The following is a 21,274-nucleotide window of genomic DNA, read 5'->3' on the forward strand; positions in this document are numbered from 1 at the left end:
TGGTAGCTGTACTGGAACAGCTGGGCTAGGGGCGCAGCAAGTTCTGGAGCACAGGTCTTCAGCACTATTGCCGAAATATTGTCAGGGCCCATAGCCTTTGCACTTTCCAGTGCCTTCAGCCGTTTCTTGTTATCACATGGAGTGAATCAAATTGGCTGAAGATTGGTATCTGTTCTGCTGGGGACCTCCAGAAGAGGCCAAGATGGATCATTTACTCAGCACTTCTGGCTGAAGACTGTAGCAAATACCTCAGCCTTATCTTTTGTGCTGGGCTCCCTCATCATTGAGGATGGGGATATTTGTCGAGCCTGCTCCTCCAGTGAGTTGTTCGAATGTCCACCACCATTCATGACTGGATGTGGCAGGACTACTGGGTCACAACTGTTCACAATCTTTAAAATGATTTAGATGTGGGGACCAAATGTAATATTTCCAAATTTGCTGATGAAACAAAACTAGGTGGGTATGAGAGTTGTGAGGCAGATGCAAGGAGGCTTCAAGGGGGTTTGGACAGGTTAAGTGGGTGGACTAGAACATGACAGATGAAAAATGGAAAGACAAAAGTATTTCTTCAATGGAGAGGGGTTGGGAAGTGTTAATGTCCAAAGGAAGCTGGGTGTCCTTGTTTGTGAGTCACTTAAAACTAACATGCAGGTGCAGCAAGCAATGGGGAAGGCAAATGGTATGTTGGCCTTCATTGCAAGGGGATTTGAGTACAGGAGTAAAGATGTCTTGCTGCAACTGTATAGTCTTGGTGACACCTCACCTGGAGTATTGTGTACAGTTTTGGTCCATTTACTTAAGGATATACTTGTCATAGTTGGAGCGCAATGGAGGTTCACCAGGCCAATCCCCAGAATGGCAGGATTGTCTCATGAGGAGAGATTGAGTAACTCGGCTGATATTCTCTCAAGTTTTGAAGAATGAGTGGTGATCTAATTCTTAGAGTGTGACAGGGTGGATGTAGAAAAGATGTTTCCCCTGGCTGGTGAGTGTAAAACCAGGGGCCATAAACTCAGGATAAGATGTAGGCCGTTTAAGACTGAGATGAGGAGGAATTTCTTCACTCAGAGGGTGGTGAATCTTTGGAATTCTTTATCCCAGAGGGCTGTGGAAGCTCAGTCATTGGGCATGTTCAAGACAAGAGATCAATAGATTTCTTGGATACTCATAACGCCATGGGATATTAGGATAGTGGGAAAAATGGCATAGAAGTAGATTCTGTTTGAATGGTCAAACAGGCTCAAGGGCTGAATGGCCTACTCCTGTTCCTATTTCCCATGTTCCTAACTTGCAAATTGGCCTGTAATTGGCAAACAAACTTCAATATAGATAGGCGTGAGGTGGTACACTTTGGTAGGATGAAAAAGGCCACATACTCTTGGAAAATAAATTTCTGAATGAGTTAAAGAAACAGAAAGATGTCGGGGTTGTTACAAAAATGGCTAAAAGTAGTGACACAGGTTAATAAGGCCATAAAGAAAGCGAAACAAACATCAGGATTCATTTTTATAAGGATAGAGTTGTAAAGCAGATACATTGTTAATGAGTGAATTCCCAATTTGCTGCCTAATGATACTTCTCATTAACATGGTAACATTCCCCCCACCCCCCACTTCGAGAAGAAGCAGTAGAGTTTTCGCTGGGAGCAGAATCTAAGACATTTTTTCAAAATTTTGAAAAGGCTTAAGATGCGGTTGGAAAACCACTGATGTTAGGCTCATGTGGAAGATGAGACAATATTGGTATAGGGAAGAACGTCTTCCCAAGGGTATTATTTCCAGCATTGAAGGTGGGCAAGAAGTACTGTTTTCACCCGTTGGTAAACAAAAGGACAAATCCTCCGTTCTCTGGATTGTTGGAGACCAGACATGTAACCAAAGATGTATGCCAGGACCCTGCGGAAGTCCTAAGTGGGAATTGCCCAGGAAGTTTCAGCATCTGAGAGGCAATTCCCCTGCTCCTGGGACCCTCTGAGAATGCCTTTGACTGTGTTAACCAGAGACTTTGGACAATTCTGATGTAGTTTCTGTTAGACAGATTAAAACCTAGTCTAACTCCTGGGTAACTACACAACTGATACCCATCACCCCGCTGTACCCCACCCATCCCAATCACCCAACTGATTACACCCCCTGGACCCAACTGCCTCTCCAACCGACCACCCAATTACCCTCCCAAGCCGACTACCCCAACCTGACTATCCCCCTCCCAACCCAACGACCAGCTCACCCAGGTACCCCATCCCTTACCCATCTAAACCATCCCCCATCCACTTACCCACCAACTTATCAATTCATCTACTCACCCATTCACTAACATTCAAACCGAATATTTAAACTTACAATACGCCAACTAGCACCGAAAAAAGGGGTTGTGTCCTGTCTTCTCCCAACTCTACTCCATTCTGATGGAGTTCTCCGAATGACGCAGTGCTGTGCATTTCTGTGAAAACCAGGCTCAGAAGCACAGGTAGAAATATGCAGCAGTGTTGAGTCAGGGGAAGTTACAAGGGTAGTAGCAATTTAATTATCATTGCCACTGCTCAGAAGACCTGGGCCAATATATGTGAAAAACTAATGCATGGATTTCAACAAAATTTAGGACACAGATTGGGTATGGCCCAAGGAAGAACTGATACATTTTTGATGAAGATTCACCCATACCCACAGGGCCATCATTGCAAGATGTATGACTCCAAGTTTCTGCTATTAGGCCCTCAGAATCCAGCATAGTTTGTAAAGTTATAACTACCCTCAATAGTGTACCAGCTGGATCTCGGTGGAAGTTCTGGGTCCAAGTCAGGGTTGGGGCCATTCTCCTGACGATCAGGAATCAAAAAATAAAGTATTGTTGCGATGGGATTGAAGCAGCCCCTTGAATTTCTGATTAGATTTATGAATGACTATCTTGTATTTATGGCTTCTAGTTTTATATTCCCCACAAGTGAAAATATTTTCTTCAGTTGTACCGTATCAAACCCTTTCAATCTTTTCACATGCAGGGACTCCGTTCTTCCCATCATCCATCCGCGCCCCCCCCCCCCCACCAAAACAACCCTGCTCAGAAGCAGCATTCAACAGGCATGGAACACTAAGAGCTGACTAGTTTAATGCACATTTTAATTATGGAGACAATCTATTGAATTACAAATTGCTGTGCCTGATGGCAGCAATGCTTTTGTATATTAAGCACTTTATTTGGTTAATTCTTCCTGGGTTCCATACAGAAGATCCATTTGACGTCTCTTGTCTTTTGCCCGGAGAATAGTCATTTTAAAAAGTTTACAGTAGAGTTTAATTGCCAAAGGGGAATCATCATTTCCTGGGATGGGGTAAGTGATGAGACTGGGATTACAGTTACTGTCTACTATCCCCACTGTTGGGATATTCATCTTGGCAGCATCTCGCACAGCAATGTGCTGCTCAAAGATATTGTTCATTGTGCTGAGAAAGATGATGAGATCAGGCAGGCGGACACCAGTTCCATATTGGACATGTGCATTGGTTAACAGCCCTCCTTGCCAGTATCTGGTGTGTGCGTATTCCCCACTCTCCTGTGCAGTTTTCTCTATCAGGTGAGCAAACTGACGGATGCGACTCACAAACAGGATGATCCCTTTCCGATAGGCACAATGGGCAGTAAAGTTCAGTGCTTTCTGAAGGTGAAGAACTGACTGATCCAAGTCGATGATGTCCTGCTCCAGGCGGCAGCCAAAGATATATGGCTCCATCAGTCTAATGGGAACAGAAAGAATTCCCATCAAGCTTATTCCTTTCACAGACTTCACAAAGCAGTTTCCCCCCAAAAGAGTCATGACTGGGAACAGATGAATCACAGGAAGTGACTCTGTGCATCACACGTTTCAAACTGTTGGAAACTAACAGGGCACTACAATCAGCTCTTTCACATTGTCCAATGTACCAGTCAGGTCCTTACCAGACAAAAACACTGCCCAACTATTACCAGTACATCATATTCCTTTCTCCGAATCTCAGAGCCAGGCAACATTTAGAGGTTGAAGGGCAGCCAGTTCTCTCTACACATCTGCAATTCTATTCTAGAAGATGTTCATTAACAAGGAGATCCTGGCTGCCTCACTTTACCTCCCCCAAGCAGCCACTCACAATTATCTAAAAGCTATCCGAAGTCAGCATGAGTACTGCATTACAGCAGCAAAGTCAGATCACGGCCTACTGACCAATGCCAGAATGACAGCCCAGTGTTAGGGTTGCTTCTGTTGAAATTCGCTCATCTAGAAAGTCAGGTTGTACTTCGATTTTTGTCTCAATATTAATAAATCTGAACATGCAAAACAAAACACAGCTTCCCATGGATTGCATACTAAAGTGCCAAGGATCAGGGTTAGGGTCCTGGAAATTTGAAAATTCCCTCAGTATCTCTCTGGACAATTTCAAGCACCTTTAGGACAACATGTTCTCTTGTGTATCGCCTGCATCTTTCACCTCATCACAGGCGGCTACACTTCAGCTGCCTCAGCCCAATGCCTCACTCCCTAAAACCCTCTGCATCTCCATCATCCTCCTTTTAAGGCCATTCTTAAAACCCATCCCACTGACAATACTTTTGACTGATCCTAATCTCTGATGTGCCTCAGCTACCACTTTTCTCAAAGGGATGCCATGTTCATTTGGCTGAATAGTTTTATCTTTAGATTTTATCTCAAGGCAACTGGAATACAAGAGAATGGAACATTATTGTTTATATAAAACTCTGGTCAGACCCCATCTGGAGTAACTGTTCAGTTCTGGGCACCATACCTCAGGAAGGAGATATTAGCTTCGAGGAGAAGCACAGAATGACACTGTGGTTTAAAAGGTTAAATTATTAGGGCAACTTGCATAGGCAAGTTCCTGTGTAACAGGCTTGAGGGGCTGAATGGCCTCCTCCTGTTCTTGCATAACAATCTCGAGGGGCTGTATGGCCTCCTCCTGTTCCTGTGTAACAGGCTCCACTAAACTGTCTTAGCACAATTTTTTTCAATATTAAAAGTGTATTTTATAATTACATTTTTGTTGTTGATAAGTCACTAGGACTGGATCAGGTGCATCTGAGGATACTAAGGCATAGTTTTTCCAAACCACCTTCGATATAGGGGTGGCGCCAGAGGACTGGAGAATTGCGAATCATAGAATAGTTGCAGCATGGGAGGCATTCAGCCCATTGTGTCCAAGCCAGCTCTCAGCAAGAGCAACTCACCTATATATAAACTATATATAAACTATAAGCTATATAAACTAAAGGAAACTATTCTAAAGGCAGTACAGGAGCATAGAGACCTGGGGGTATATGTGCACAAATTGTTGAAGGTGGCAAGGCAGGTTGAGAAAGTGGTTAATAAGGCAAAAATGGGGAAGTCAGATTAGGTGAGCTGCTCTTGCTGAGCTGGTATGGACACAATGGCTGAATGGTTGCCTCCTTTGCAGCCCTGGGTACCACAGGGATCTGAGCTTGGGCCCCAGCTATTCACAATATATAGCAATGATTTGGACTCCAACCACCCTCTGGGTGAGAATTTTTTTTCCTCATATCACCGTTTCTCCTTTTGCCAATTATTTTGAATCTGTGCCCTCTAGTTCTTGATGTTCTCTTGAGTGGGAACATTTCTCATTATTTATCCTGTCCTTACCCTTCAGGATCTTGAATACCTCTATCAAGTTTCCCCTCAGCCTTCCTTTCTCCAAGGAAAACAGTCCCAACCTCTCCAAACTATCCTCACAGCTTCAGTTCTTCACCCCAGGAATCATTCTTGTGAATCTCCTCTGTACTCTCTCCAATGCCTTCACATCCTTCCTCAAGTATGGCCCCCAGAATTGGATGCAAATGAGGCTTAACTAGTGTCTTATACAAGCTCAACATGACCTCCTTCTTCTCGTACTCATTAATAAAGCCTAAAATACTATATGCTTTATCAACTGCTTTCTCAACATGTCCTGCCATCTTCAATGATATGTACATATACACAGAGGTCCCTCTGTTCCTGCACCTCCTTTAGAGTTTCTCCCTTTATTTTATACTGTCTCTCCATATTCTTCCTGCCAAAATGAATCACCTCACACTTCTCGGCATTGAACTTCATACCACAGGGATTAGTGCTTGGGCCCCAGCTATTTACAATATGCATCAATGATTTGGATGAGGGAGCCAAATATATTTCCAAGTTTGCTGACAGCACGAAACTTGGTGGGAATGCGAGCGGTGAGGAGGGTGTTAAAAGGCTTCAAGGTGATTTAGACAGGTTGAGTGAGTGGGCAAATACATGGCAGATGCTGTATAACGTAGATAAGCGTGAATTTATCCACTTTGGTAGGAAAAACAGAACGGCAGAGTATTATTTAAATGGTGATAGAATGGGAAATGTTGACGTACAAAGGAACCTGGATGTCTTTGTACACTGAAAGCAAGAATGAAGGTGCAGTAAGCAGTTAAAGAGGTAAATGATATGTTGGCCTTCATTGCGAGAGGACTTAAGTACAGGAGCAAGGATGACTTAGCGTAGCTGTACAGGGCTTTGCTGAGAACACACCTGGAGTAGTGTATGCAATTTTGGTCTCCTTACCTAAGAAAGGACATAACTGCCATAGAGGGAGTGCAGCGAAGGTTCACCAGACTGATTCCTGCGATGGCAGGATAGTCATATGAGGAGAGATTAGGAACTCCTCAATGGAGTTCAGAAGAATGAGAGATGTCATTGAAACGTATAAAATTTTGACAGGGGTGGACAGACTGAATGCAGGGATGATATTTCCTCTGGCTGGGGGGAGGGGTCTAGAACGAGGAGTCACAGTCTCAGGATACGAGGTAGACCATTTAGGACTGAGGTGAGGAGAAACTTCTTCACACAGAGGGAGGTGAACCTGTGGAATTCTCTACCACAGAAGTTGTGGAGGCCAAGTCTGAATATAGTTAAGAAGGAAATAGACTTCTAGACTCTAAAGGTGTCAAGGGGTATGGGGATAGAATAGGAGTACGGCATTGAGATAAGGGATCAGCCATGATCATACCGAATGGCGGAGCAGGCTTGAATGACCTACTCCTGCTCCTATTTTCTATCTGCTGCAACTATTCTATGATACTTCCAAGCTTTATTAAAAGAATCAACTACAAAAGCAAGGAAGTTATGATAAGGCTTTAAAAAAGACTGGTTCGGCCTCAACCGGAGTATTGTGTCCAGTTCTGGGCACCACATTTTAGGAAGGATGTGAAGACGTTGGAGAGAGTGCAGAGAAAGTTTACAAGAATGGTTCCGGCAACGGGATAATTATCTCAAGAAAAATAAATGCAAGGTTATGAGGGAAAAGGCAGAGGTGTGGTATGGAGGGAGTTCCTTTTGCAGAAAGCCTGCATGGACTTGATAGGCTGTATGGCCTCATTCTGTGGTAAAACTATTCGATGGTTCTTCTGTGATATCATAACAATAATCATGACTCTGCCCCACTCCTCCAACCCCCACCTATAAGACCTCCAAAAGGATTTCCCGTCTATGCCAGTTGGCAGATAGCAGTGATCACCTACCTGTTCCGACAACCCCTTTTGTGACCATAGTGCACTCTGGCATTGAAGAGGTCTTTGAGAGAGAAGAGTTCACTGACATAGAAGAAGTCTGGGTGTTTCAGGGGGTCACTCAATAGCTCGTTATTCTCTAGAACAATTACATAGTCAACAGTTAATGCTCACAATTTACCACAGAATCAGAATTAACACTGAGCCAATAAGAATGTGGGTCCTGTATATTTTACCACATCCTTCCACACAGATCATTCATCCCAAACAAGCCCTTGACATTCACAGCCCTATTGTGACCGATTGCACCGATACACTGGCTTTGATTGAAACTATCCTGATGGGTACTGATACCTTTGCCCTGAGTGAAACCTCCCCGCCTGATGATATTTTTCACCACCTGCTCACTTAGACTTGGCCAAGGTGGCGATCTGGTTTTTACCACCAAATCTCATCCTGTTTCCCTTTCCCTCAAAATTATAATTGTACAACTGCTACTTTATCCCCATACCAGCACACTCCATCCAGATATGTCCTCACTCTATCCCTCTCAGCCTCTGCACTGAGAAACTCCTAATCCTGGATGATTTCAAACTCAATCTTTGTTCCCCTTGCCCACTTCTCTCTCTCTCTCTCTCTCTCCACCCCCCCCCCAAAATATTTATAGGCAGCCCCTCAACCTTGCTGCATAACAACTTGCTTCCTCATGGCAAGTGTTTATGCTCTGGAATGTGCTGTCTGAAAGGGCAGTAGAAGCTGATTCATTAGTAACTTTCAAAAGGGAATTGGGTAAATACTTGAAAAGGAAAAAAAATTACAGAGCGATGGGGAAAATGCAGAGGGGTATGAGATTAACTGGAAAGCTATTTCAAAGAGCCGGAACAGGCACAAGGGGCTGAATGGTCTCCTGTGCTGTAACATTCTTTGATTTAATCTCACATGCCCTCCGAACTCTCATCATGTCAATCATAGATAAAGCCATTCTGATCATTTCAATGTATTGTTCTACACCTACATCCCCCTTTTCACTCTCAACCCTATTTCCTTTTGTGTCCATCCCTGGGTAAAAAAAAACTCTTCCCCAGTTCACTATAACAGCACTTTCAAATTTGCAGCTGTCTGATCTTTGGCCTTCCGTCCATCACAGCTGCAGTTACCAATCTACTCGATTGGACTCTCACCTCCACTTTTGATGCCCTAGTCCCATTAAAACCATTACTCTTCCTCATTCTGGTTGATATGTCTCTTATCTCCACTCTCTTAGGTCCAAACTTGAGCGTGTCTGGCAGGCAAGCTGTCTAGCCATTGATTGCCAGATCCAATGGGACCACTAGAGTTAAGGAACAAAAACAAAAAATAAAAAAGCTGCAATGACATTGCTCGGTGTAGTCTATGGGCCACCAGAGGGTCAAATTTGCAAGGAAATTACAGAGGGGTTCAGGAATTATACAGTGTTTATAATGGAGCACTTGAATTATCTGATTATAGACTGGGATAATGGTAATGTAAAGGGCAGCAAGAAGCAAGAGTTCCTAGAGTGTGTTCAGCAGAATTTTCTTCAGCAGCATGTTTCCAGTCCAACAAGGAATGAGGCACTGCTAGACCTGGTTCTTGGGAACGAGGTGGGCCAAGTGGATCAAGTGTCAGGAGGAGAACATTTAGGGGACAGTGCTCATTGTATCATAATGTTTAGGTTGGCTGTGGAAAGGAACAAAGAACAATCCTGAATAAGAATAATTAACTGGAAGAAAGCCAACTTCAATGGGTAAGAATGGATCTGGGCCAAATGAATTGGAATCAAAGTTTGGCAGGAAAAAACGTAGGCCACCTTCAAAGAAGAGGTAATTCAAGCAGTCAAAGGAAAAGGTAATGTAAACAAATCCAGAGCTCACTGGATGACAAAAAAGGTACAGATTAAAAAGAAGAAAATGTATGCTTATAACAGATGTCAGGCGGAGAATACAATGGAGAACCAATCTGAGTATAGAAGGTTCAGAGGGGAAGTGATAAAGTTAGAGAAGCAAAGAGGGAGTATGAAAAAAGACTAGCAGCTAACATAAATGGGAATCTCAAAGTATTCTACAGACATATAAATAGTAAAACGGTGGTAAAAGGAGGAATAGGGCCAATTCGGGACCCAAAATAGAATGTATACATGGAAACAGAGGGAACAGCTGAGGTATTAAATTAATACTTTGCATCTGTCTTTACCAAGGAAGAAGATGCTACCCAGGCCATGATGTAAGAGGAGGTCATTCATACCCTAGAAGGATTTAAAATTGATAAGGAGGAGGTATTAGATAGGCTGTCTATACTTAAAAGTTGATAAAGCACCAGGACTGGAAGAGATGCATCCAAGGATACTGAAGGAAGTGAGAGTGCGGACGCACTGGCCATGATTTTGCAGTCTTCCTTAGACTCAGGGATGGTTCCAGAGGACTGGAGAATTGTAAATATTACACTATTGTTTTAAAAAGTGGTAAAATAAGCCCAGCAACGGCAGGCCAGTCAGTTTAACTTAACTGGTAGAGAAAATTCTAGAAACAATAATGCGGGACAAAATTAATTGTCACACTGACAAATGCGGGTTAATTAAGGAAAGCCAGCATGGATTTCTTAACGGAAAATCATGTTTAATAAGCTTGTTGGAGTTTTTTTGAAGAGGTAACAGATAGGGTTGATGAGGGTAATGTTGTTGATATGGTGTACATGGACTTCCAAAAGGTATTTGATACAGTGCCCCACAACAGACTTATGAGAAAAGTTATAGCTCATGGAATAAAAGGGACAGTAGCAACATGGATATAAAATTGGCTGAGTGGCAGGCAACAGAGAGTAGTGATGAATGGATGTTTTTCAGGCTGGAGGAAGGTTTGTAGTGGAGTTCCCCAGGAGTCAGTGTTGGGGCTCTTGCTCTTCCTGATATATATTAATAACCTAGAACTTGGTGTATAGGGTGTAATTCAAAGTTTGCGGATGATATGAAGCCCAAAAGCATTGTGAGCTGTGAGGACAGCGTAGAACTTCAAAAGGACAGAGACAAGTTGGTGCTATATGCAGACAAGTGGCAGATGAAGTTCAATGCAGAGAAATGTGAAGTGATTCATTTTGGTAGGAAGGACATGGAGAGACAAAATAAAATAAAGGATACAACTGTAAAGGAGGTACAGGAGCAGAAGGTCCTGTATGCATGTGCTTAGGTCATTGAGGGTGGCAGGACAGGCTGAGAAAGCAGTTAATAAAGCATACAATTTCCTAGGCTTTATTAATAGAGGCATGGAGTACAAGAGCAAGGAGGTTAGGTTGAAGTTGTATAAGACACCAGTTTGGCCTCAGCTGGAGTAGTGTATCCAGTTCTGGGCAAAGATTTGAAGGTATTGGAGACAGTGCAGAAAAGATTCATGAGAATAGTTCCAGGGATGGGGAACTTCAGTTAGGAAGTAGATTGGAGAAGTTGGGACTGTTTGCCTTGAAGGAGAGAAGGCTGTTAGAAGATTTGATAGAGGTACTCAAAATCATGAAGGGTGTGAACAGAGCAGATAGGGAGAAACTGTTCCCACTTGTGAAAGGATCAAGAAAGAGAGGGACAGATGTAAAGACATTGGCAAAAGAAGCAAAGGTGACATGAAGAAATTCTTTATCACGCAGCAGGTGTTTGGGGTCTGGATTGCACTGTCTTGAGTGTGTGGGGGAAGGCAGGTTCAATCAAGGCATTCAAAAGGGAATTAGACCGTTATCTGAAAAGGAAGAATGTGCAGGAGAGAAGGCAGGAGAATGGCACAAGGTGACCTGTTCATTCAGAGAGCTGGAGCAGGCATGATGGGTCGAATGGTCGTCTTTTATGCTGTAACAACCCTGTGATTCTGTGACATAAGGCAATAACATACTTCAGTTGCAACCATCCACAACTCCAGGATCATCTGCAGAGCAAAATTAAACCATGGTTTCCTTTCCCCACTACCAAACATCATCTTATACGCCTCTCCCGTATCACCTCCATTCTAATCTCCAAAAAGTGCAAAGTACTCATGGATTTCTTTTCACTGAGGTTCAGACAATCCAATGAGCTGCATCTGCCTCATCCTTTAGGTCCCTTGCCCACTGGGCCAAACTTCCCCTCATATGCCCTAGCCCTAGCCCAGAACTTACATCATCCTATAGTTTCTCCCCTATCTACTCTCATGCTCACCCCAACCTCAATTTTCCTCCTGCTCCCTCGGCCCAATCCCACTAAACTACTGACCATCAACTTCTCTTCCTGGTCTCCATGTTAGCTGACATCATTGATAGTTCCTCTCCTTAAGTACTGTCTTTCTCTTCTTCAAATCTGCTGTCTTTATCCCTCTCCTCAAAAAAAGACACACTTGCTCCTTCCATCTTTGCAAACTACCGTCCCATTTCCATCTTCTCTATTCTCTCCAAACTCTTTGAACGTGTTATCCCCAATCTGTGGACAAATTTCCCAGAACTCCATAGCCAGAATTTTACAAACCCACCCGCCCTGTGGGATATTACCTGTCCCGCTCAACTGAATGGAGATTTAAATGGTTGCCTCATCTTCCAGGGGAAGAGACATGCCATGGAGAGTGGGGGGGGGGGGGGGGGGGGGGGGGGGGGGGGGTAAAGTCCTGGCCCATGTTTGAACCCCTCCAATCAGGTTTCTACCCCATCTAAGTACCAAAATAGCTCTTATCAAAGTCATAAATGACATCCTCTGTGACTGTGACCAGGTCCTTCTCGACCTTTTTTTTAAAATTCATTCACGGGATTTGAGCATCACTGGCTAGACCAGTATTTATTGCCTATCCCTAGTTGCCCTTGAGAAGGTGGTGGTGAGCTGCCTTCTTGAACCACTGCAGTCCATGTGGGGTAGGTACACTCACAGTGCTGTTAAGGAGTTCCAGGATTTTTGCCCAGTGACAGTGAAGGAACGGTGATATATTTCCAAGTCAGGATGGTGAATGACTTGGAGGGGAATTTCCAGGTGGTGGTGTTCCCATCTATCTGCTGCCCTTGTACGTCCAGATGGTAATGGTCAGAGGTTTGGAAGGTGCTGCCAAAGGAGCCTTGGTGAGTTTCTGCAGTGCATCTTGTAGATGGTACACACTGCTGCTACTGTACATCAGTAGTGGAAGGAGTGAATGTTTGTGGATGTGGAGCCAATCAAGCAAAATGCTTTGTCCTGGATGGTGTCAAACTTCTTGAGTGTTGTAGGAACAGCCATCCAGTCAAGTGGGGAGTATTCCATCATATTACTGACTTATGCCTTGTAGATGGCAGACAAGCTTTGGGGAATCAGGAGGTGAGTTATTTGCCACAGGATTCCTAGCCTCTGACCTGCTCTTGGAGCCACAGTATTTATATGGCTGGTCCAGTTCAGTTGCTGGTCAATAATAAACCCCAGGATGTTGATAGTGAGGGATTCAGTGAAGGTAATGCCATTGAACGTCAAGGGGCGATGGTTAAATTGTGTCTTGTTGGAGATGGTCATTGCCTGACAGTCATGTGGCGCGAATGTTACTTGCCACTTGTCAGCACAAGTCTAGATATTGTCCAGGTCTTGTTGCATTTGGACATGGACTGCTTCAGTATCTGAGGAGTCACGAATAATGCTGAACATTGTGCAATCATCAGCAAACATCCTCTATACTGACCTTATGATGGAAGGAAGGTCATTGATGAAGCAGCTGAAGATGGTTGGGCCTGAGGAACTCCTGTAGTGATGTCCTGGAATTGAGATGACTGATCTCCAACAACCACAACCATCTTCCTTTGTGCTAGGTATGACTCCAACCAGTGGAGAATTTTCCCTGATTTCCATTGACTCCAGTTTTGCTAGGGCTCCTTGATGCCACACTCGGTCAAATGATGCCTTGATGTCAAGGGCTGTCACTCTCACCTCAGGAGTGCAGCTCTTTTGTCCAAATCTGAACCAAGGCTGTGATGAGGTCAGGAGCTGAATGGCCCCGGTGGAACCCAAACTGGGCGTCAGTGAGCAGGTTATTCCTAAGCAAGCACCACTTGATAGCACTGTTGATGATTCCTTCCATCACTCTACTGATGATCAAGAGTAACTGGCCAGGTTGGATTTGTCCTGTTTTTTGTGTACAGGACATACCTGGGCAATTTTCCACATAGCCAGGTAGATGCCAGTGATGTAGCTGTACTGGAACAGTTTGGCTAGGGGCACAAGTTCTAGAGCACAAGTCTTCGATACTATTGCTGGAATATTGTCTGCAGCCTTTAAAATGGCTGAGCGCACCATCCTCCTCCAACCTTTCTCCACTACTGTCCAGCTGGGTGGGACTGCTCACACCTGATTTCATTCTTATCGATCTAATTGTAACCAGAGAATCACCTGCAATGGCTTCTCTTCATGGTCCCTCCTATTTCTCATCTACGTGCTGTCCCTCAATGTCATCACCTGAAAGCACGGCATTAGTTTTGACATGTATACCGATGACACCCAAGCCTACCTCACCGCCAGCACTTCTCTCAAGTCCTCCACTGTCTCCAAAGTATCAGTCTGCTTGTCTGATACCCAATCTTCAATGAGCTACAATTCTCTCCAGTTGAATATTAGAAAAACCAAACTGTCTTCAGTCCCCGTCACTGTCCATTGCCTAAGCTCCCTCTCCATTCCGCTCCCTAGCCATTGTCCGAAGTTGAACCAGACCTTGGTATCATGTTTAACCCTAAGCTGGGCTACAGATCCTGGAACTTCTCTATCACAAAGACTGCTTGCTTCCACCTCTAAAATCGCCTGTCTCTGACCCTGCCTCAGCTCATCTGCTGCTGAAACCCTCAGCCATGCTTTTGGAACCAGAAGAGACCATCTCTTCCAACAATCTCCTGGCAAGCTTTATAAACTTGAGATCATCCAGAACTCTGGTGCCCATAACCGAGCTCGCACCAAGTCCTGTTCACCCTTTACCCCTATGCTTGCTCCTGATCCAGCAGAATTCGCACCTTTACTCTCAAATCCCTCCATGAACTTGCCCCTTCCCCCACTTCTCTGTAATCTCATCCAGCCATACAACCCTCCAAGATCTCTGCGCTTCCCCAAATCTTGCTTCAGCACCCTCGATTTCCATTGTGCCACTGTTACTGGCCCGTGCTTTCAGCTCACGAGATCCTAAACTCTAGGATTCCCTATTTGGCTCTCAGTTCCTTTAAGACACTCCTTGAAACTTAACCTCTTTGACCAAGCTTTTGGTCACCTGACCGAATATCTCCTAATGTGGAGATATCCACATTATATCCAGCTCCCCTGGATTTCCTTAGGATGTTTTATTTCACTAAAGGTGCTATATGAATGCAAGTAGTTAAAAGCTTCAGAAGAATCAGCTCTTCTTCCATGCTTTCAAACCCATTGTCTAACTCCTCTTCCTAACTAAGTGTGTTGGCATCTTTGGGTCTCGATAATGTATCTAGTTTATGTCTGATCCCACTTTGGCAGTTAAGATATTTGAGCCACTCGTTTCATTTTGAAGTACAGCCTCACACCTATGTGGGTCTCAAATGACAGCTCTGTGCCTAAATAGAAACAGTGGCTCTCCGGCATCAATTACATGCCTGGCCACCTGGAACAGCATGAATAAAACTTCCAGCGCATCAAGGTCAGGTCTAAACTGAGTGCAACGAGAGTAATACCGCTCTGGCAGTGCAGCACCCACTCTCCAACAACTCCCCCCCGCCCCCGCTCCCCAAGTGCTGCCACTCCTGCAGTGCGGCATCCCATGCCCCAGTGCTGCCGCTCCGGCAGTGCGGCACCACCCCCAGTGCTGCCACACCTGCAGTGAGGCACCGCCCCCAGTGCTGGCACTCCGGCAGTGTGCCCCCCGCCCCAGTGCTGTCGCTCTGATTGCTTGGCACTCCCCCCAGTCCCTCAGAAAGCCCACAGGAAACATAAACACAAGTAATAACAGTTTCTAAAGGTATCTAAAAAAGAGTAAACTAAATGAGTGTTAGTCCTTAGAAAGTGAGTCTGGGGGATTAATAATGGAAAATAAAGAGTTACAGTGGAATTGAACAGGTATTTTGCATCCGTCTTCACTATAGAGGATTCCTTCAAAGAACTCCAATAAATTGGTTAAACATGATTTCCCTTTCACAAAACCATGTTGACTCTGCCTGATTGTGTTGAACTTATCTAAGTGCCCTGCTTCTTTAATAATAGCTTCTAACGTTTTCCTTATGACAGATGTCAAGCTAACTGGCCTGTAATTTCCTATTTTCCGTCTCCTTCCCTTTTTAAATAAAGGAGTTACGTTTGTTATTTTCCTAGTTAATGGAACTTTCCCTGAATTTAGGGAATTTTGGAGAATTAAAGCCAATGCACCAAATATCTCACTAGCCGCTTCTTTTAAGATCCTGGGATGAAATCCATCAGCACCCAGGGATTTATCAGCCTGCAGCTCCAACAGTTTACTAAGTACCATTTCCCCAGTGACAGTAATTTTCTTGAGCTCCCCCCCACCCCCACACCCCAACATTTCCATTTCCTGATTTACAGCTATTTCTGGGATATTACTTGGATATTGGAGTTCTTTAAGGAACCACATGTTCCGTGCATAATGAGGAACAGGTAGATATACTGTACTTAGATTTCCAGAAGGCATTTGATAAGGTGCCACATCAAAGGTTATTGTGGAAAATAAAAGCTCATGGTGTAGGGGGTAACATACTGGCATGGATAGAAGAGTGGCTAGCTAACAGGGAGCAGAGAGTTGGCATAAATGGATCTTTTTCTGATTGGCAGTATGTGACAAGTGGTATGCCACATGGATCAGTGCTGGGGTCTCAGCTCTCTACAAGTTATACAATTGACTTGGAGGAAGGAATGGTTGCTAAATTTGTTGATGACACAAAGATAGGTAGGAAAGTAAATTGTGAAGAGGATGTAAGGAGGCTACAAGAGGACATAGACAGGTTAAGGGCAAAGATCTGGCAAATGGTTCATAATGTGGGAAACTGTGAAATTGTCCATTTTGGGAGGAAAAATAAAGGAGAAGCATATTATCTAAAAATACCCTAAATGAGGGATTGCAGAGCTCTGAGATTCAGACGGATCTGGGTGTCCTAGTGCATGAATCGCAAAAGGTTAATCTGCAGGTACAGCAGGTAATTAGGAAAGCTAATAGAATGTTACTGTTTATTGTGAAGGAAACTGAATACAAAAGTAGGGAGGTTATGCTTCAGTTATACAGGGCACTGGTGAGATCACATCTGGAGTACTGTGCATAGTATTGATCTCCTTATTTAAAGAAGGACTTAAATGCGTTGGAAGCAGTTCAGAGAAGGTTTACTAGGCTAATACCTGAAATGGATGGGTTGTCTAATGAGGAAGATTGGACACGTTAGGCTTGTATCTGCTGGAGTTTAGAAGAGTAAGAGGTGACTTGGTTGAAACCTTTAAGATCCTGAGGGGTCTTCACAGGGCGGATGTGGAGAGGATGTTTTCTCTTGTGGGAGAATCTGGAACTAGGGGTCACTGTTTAAAAATAAGGAGTCACCCATTTAAGAGAGAAATGAGAATTTTTTCTCTGAGGGTCGTGAGTCTTTCGACCTCTCTTCCTCAAAAGGTGGTGGAAGAAGAGTCTTTGAATGTTTTTAAAGCAGTGTAGATAGGTTCTTTTTAAGTAAGAGGGAGAAAGGTTATGGGGGTACACATGAATATGGAGAAATCAGATCAGTCATGATCTTATTGAATGGCGGAGCAGAACTAAGGGGCTGAGTGGCCTATTACTGCAGCTAAAACACATGTTCATATGTACTGCCCCACCACTGACCCTCCGACACCGCGGCACTCCCTCTGCACTGACCCTCTGACACTGCCTCAGTATTGACCTTCTGACAGTGCAGCACTCCCTCAGTACTGACCCTCTGACAGTGCAGCACTCCCTCAGTACTGACCCTCTGACAGTGCAGCACTCCCTCAGTACTGACCCTCTGACAGTGCAGCACTCCCTCAGTACTGACCCTCTGACAGTGCAGCACTCCCTCAGTACTGACCCTCTGACAGTGCAGCACTCCCTCAGTACTGACCCTCTGACAGTGCAGCACTCCCTCAGTACTGACCCTCTGACAGTGCAGCACTCCCTCAGTACTGACCCTCTGACAGTGCAGCACTCCCTCAGCACTGACCCTCTGACAGTGCAGCACTCCCTCAGCACTGACCCTCTGACAGTGCAGCACTCCCTCAGCACTGACCCTCTGACAGTGCAGCACTCCCTCAGCACTGACCCTCTGACAGTGCAGCACTCCCTCAGCACTGACCCTCTGACAGTGCAGCACTCCCTCAGCACTGACCCTCTGACAGTGCAGCACTCCCTCAGTACTGACCCTCTGACAGTGCAGCACTCCCTCAGTACTGACCCTCTGACAGTGCAGCACTCCCTCAGTACTGACCCTCTGACAGTGCAGCACTCCCTCAGTACTGACCCTCTGACAGTGCAGCACTCCCTCAGTACTGACCCTCTGACAGTGCAGCACTCCCTCAGTACTGACCCTCTGACAGTGCAGCACTCCCTCAGTACTGACCCTCTGACAGTGCAGCACTCCCTCAGTACTGACCCTCTGACAGTGCAGCACTCCCTCAGTACTGACCCTCTGACAGTGCAGCACTCCCTCAGTACTGACCCTCTGACAGTGCAGCACTCCCTCAGTACTGACCCTCTGACAGTGCAGCACTCCCTCAGTACTGACCCTCTGACAGTGCAGCACTCCCTCAGTACTGACCCTCTGACAGTGCAGCACTCCCTCAGTACTGACCCTCTGACAGTGCAGCACTCCCTCAGTACTGACCCTCTGACAGTGCAGCACTCCCTCAGTACTGACCCTCTGACAGTGCAGCACTCCCTCAGTACTGACCCTCTGACAGTGCAGCACTCCCTCAGTACTGACCCTCTGACAGTGCAGCACTCCCTCAGTACTGACCCTCTGACAGTGCAGCACTCCCTCAGTACTGACCCTCTGACAGTGCAGCACTCCCTCAGTACTGACCCTCTGACAGTGCAGCACTCCCTCAGTACTGACCCTCTGACAGTGCAGCACTCCCTCAGTACTGACCCTCTGACAGTGCAGCACTCCCTCAGTACTGACCCTCTGACAGTGCAGCACTCCCTCAGTACTGACCCTCTGACAGTGCAGCACTCCCTCAGTACTGACCCTCTGACAGTGCAGCACTCCCTCAGTACTGACCCTCTGACAGTGCAGCACTCCCTCAGTACTGACCCTCTGACAGTGCAGCACTCCCTCAGTACTGACCCTCCGACAGTGCACTGCCTCCATCAGCTGTGATTCATTTGTTATCACTTTTGCCTCTGTCAGAAGTCTCCCGATTGAAGTCCAGCTCCAGGACTTGAGCACAAAAATCAAAGCTGATGCTCCCAGTGCAGTGCTGATGGGGCGCTCCAATGAGATGCCATCTTGTTAATGAGACGTTAAACCCAGGGCACATTTTCGCCTGCATTTGGGAACTATTTCAAATAAGCGCCAGTGAGTTATCAATTGTGTCCCTAAATCAAAATGACAAACAGATTATCTGCTTATTATCACACTGCTGTTTGTGAAGCTTGCTCAACACAAACTGGCTGTTGCATTATATTGTAACAGTGACCATATTTCAAAAATACTTCATTATTGTGAAGTTCTTTGGAACTTTCTGTTCTACAGAAATGAAGATATTTATTTTTCTCCCTTTGCCCTGGCCCTAAAAGCACAAAGATTCAATGTTCCCTCATAATCAGCTCATCACTGACCTTGCAGAGGCTCCAGTAATGTGGGAGTAGGAACCCCAGCATGTCCATGCAGTTGATCTTTTTGCAGGTGTCTTGGAACTGGCACAGATAGGCTGGTGCGGGTAGTTATGCAGGCCAAGCGTGGCAGCACTGGGAGAGAGAGAAAATGGGATTAGGAATGCATGCAAATTACAGGACAGAAACTGGTCGGTCATTCAGTCCATATTGGGAACATCTGCTGTATGGTGGGAAAATGCCAATCACATTTAATCACTCTATTGCAATAGTCTGTCAACAACAACTCATATTTATAGGGCAATATCAAAGTAAAACAAAACACCCCAAGACACTTCACAAGAACAATACCAAACAAAAGTTTGACACTGAGACACGTTAGGAGATATTAGGATAGGTAACCAAAAGCTATAGGCAACAAGGTGGCTTTTAAGTAGCGGCCTAACAGAGGACAGGTGGGCAGAGAGGTTTAGAGAGGGAATTTCAGAGGCGGGGCAGCCAATGCAATGCAGCCTCCTGAACATGTTCTGTCACTTAGACCAAGGCCGATCCGAACGTCAACAAGGTTTTGTCCTGTAGCCCCTAATACCCAAAATCCAGCAATCCCTGTCTGAAATGAACAGCCGTCACCCCACCCCCACCCCCAGAGTTTCAGATCCCCCGGAACGGCCTCATTTAAAGGTTCTGCCCCCTTGTCCTGGACTCGCCCTCCAGAGGAAACCGTTTCTCTATCGGGTCCATTTTACACCTTCCCCCTCCGCCCCCGGCGAACATCCCCTAATCTTCAAAACCCGGGGGAATAAAAGCCTGCTCCTGTGCAACTTCACATCGTCAGCTCATGGTGGGGAATCTCCGCTGCAGCATTCCCGGGGGAAGGGGGATTTGCGCTGGTGTTTAGCGAGTTATTATTTTTAATTCACTCACCGCTCCGCAGAAACCTCATTGCCGCCACTCGACTCAATTCTCAACAAACTTTATCAATACCAAACACTCATCATCAGTGCCGGAAGTACCGTGTCCTTACCAACATGGCGCCCATCAGCCGTCAACCACCGACATATCGCCAATTGGACGCCCTCACCAGCATGGCGCCGAAGAGCCGCCATCGCGCCTAGAAAAAGTGCGCATGCGTCCGCCAAATATTCCGATCCGGATCGATCAACATCGGAAAAAACAGAAAGGGAACAATAGATCCGGGTCAAGAATCAGGATAGACCCTCTCCTGAATATTATCCAACCTTATTGTCCACACATATTCTTCAGCACCAGTTTCACTGAGTGAGGGGATCAGGAAAGGGTCAGTCAGCAATTGGCAAAATTTTCACCTCCCAAAAGTCCAAACTTTCAGATCCCAGCGAGGCCGGAACACAAAGAAAAACTGGCATTGCCACAGGGTCAGTACTGAGGGAGTGCTGCACTGTCGGGAGGGTCAGTACTGAGGGAGTGCTGCATTGCCACAGGGTCAGTACTGAGGGAGTGCTGCACTGTCGGGAGGATCAGTACTGAGGGAGTGCTGCACTGTCGGAGAGACAGTACTGAGGGAGCGCTGCACTGTCGGAGGGTCAGTACTGAGGGAGTGCTGCACTGTCGGGAGGATCAGTACTGAGGGAGTGCTGCACTGTCAGAGGGTCAGTACTGAGGGAGTGCTGCACTGTCGGAGGGACAGTACTGAGGGAGTGCTGCACTGTCGGAGGGACAGTACTGAGGGAGTGCTGCACTGTTGGAGGGTCAGTACTGAGGGAGCGCTGCACTGTCAGAAGGTCAGTACTGAGGGAGCACACTTACCGAGGATCAGTTCTGAGGGAGCGCCGCACTATCTGAGGGTCAGATCTGAGGGAGTGCCGCACTGTTGGATGGTCAGCACTAACTGAGTGCCACAATGTCAGAGGGCCAGTACTGAGGGAGGGTCAGTACTGAGTGAATGCTGCACTGTTGTGAGGTCAGTACTGATGGAGTGGGGCACTGACGGAGGGTCAGTGCTGAGGGAGTGCTGC

At 45.7% G+C, this 21,274-nt stretch overlaps 1 protein-coding gene across 2 annotated transcripts; it reads right to left on the reverse strand.

Annotated features, from left to right (window-relative positions):
- Positions 1–3,105: 3,105 nt before the first annotated feature.
- On the reverse strand, positions 3,106–20,455 carry mrps2 (mitochondrial ribosomal protein S2). Of its 2 annotated transcripts, none has more exons than XM_041193934.1 (4): positions 20,305–20,455; positions 19,287–19,415; positions 7,537–7,663; positions 3,106–3,737 (listed from the first exon to the last, which is right to left on the reverse strand). In XM_041193934.1, the coding sequence occupies exons 1-4, from the start codon at positions 20,384–20,386 to the stop codon at positions 3,197–3,199; spliced, it is 879 nt and encodes a 292-aa protein (XP_041049868.1). In that variant the 5' UTR covers positions 20,387–20,455; the 3' UTR covers positions 3,106–3,196. The 2 variants fall into 2 exon arrangements, with proteins under 2 accessions (XP_041049868.1, XP_041049869.1); XM_041193935.1 differs by lacking the exon at positions 20,305–20,455 and adding an exon at positions 20,205–20,300.
- Positions 20,456–21,274: the final 819 nt, after the last annotated feature.

Source organism: Carcharodon carcharias, chromosome 8, assembly GCF_017639515.1.
Source record: "Carcharodon carcharias isolate sCarCar2 chromosome 8, sCarCar2.pri, whole genome shotgun sequence".
NCBI lineage: Eukaryota > Metazoa > Chordata > Chondrichthyes > Lamniformes > Lamnidae > Carcharodon > Carcharodon carcharias.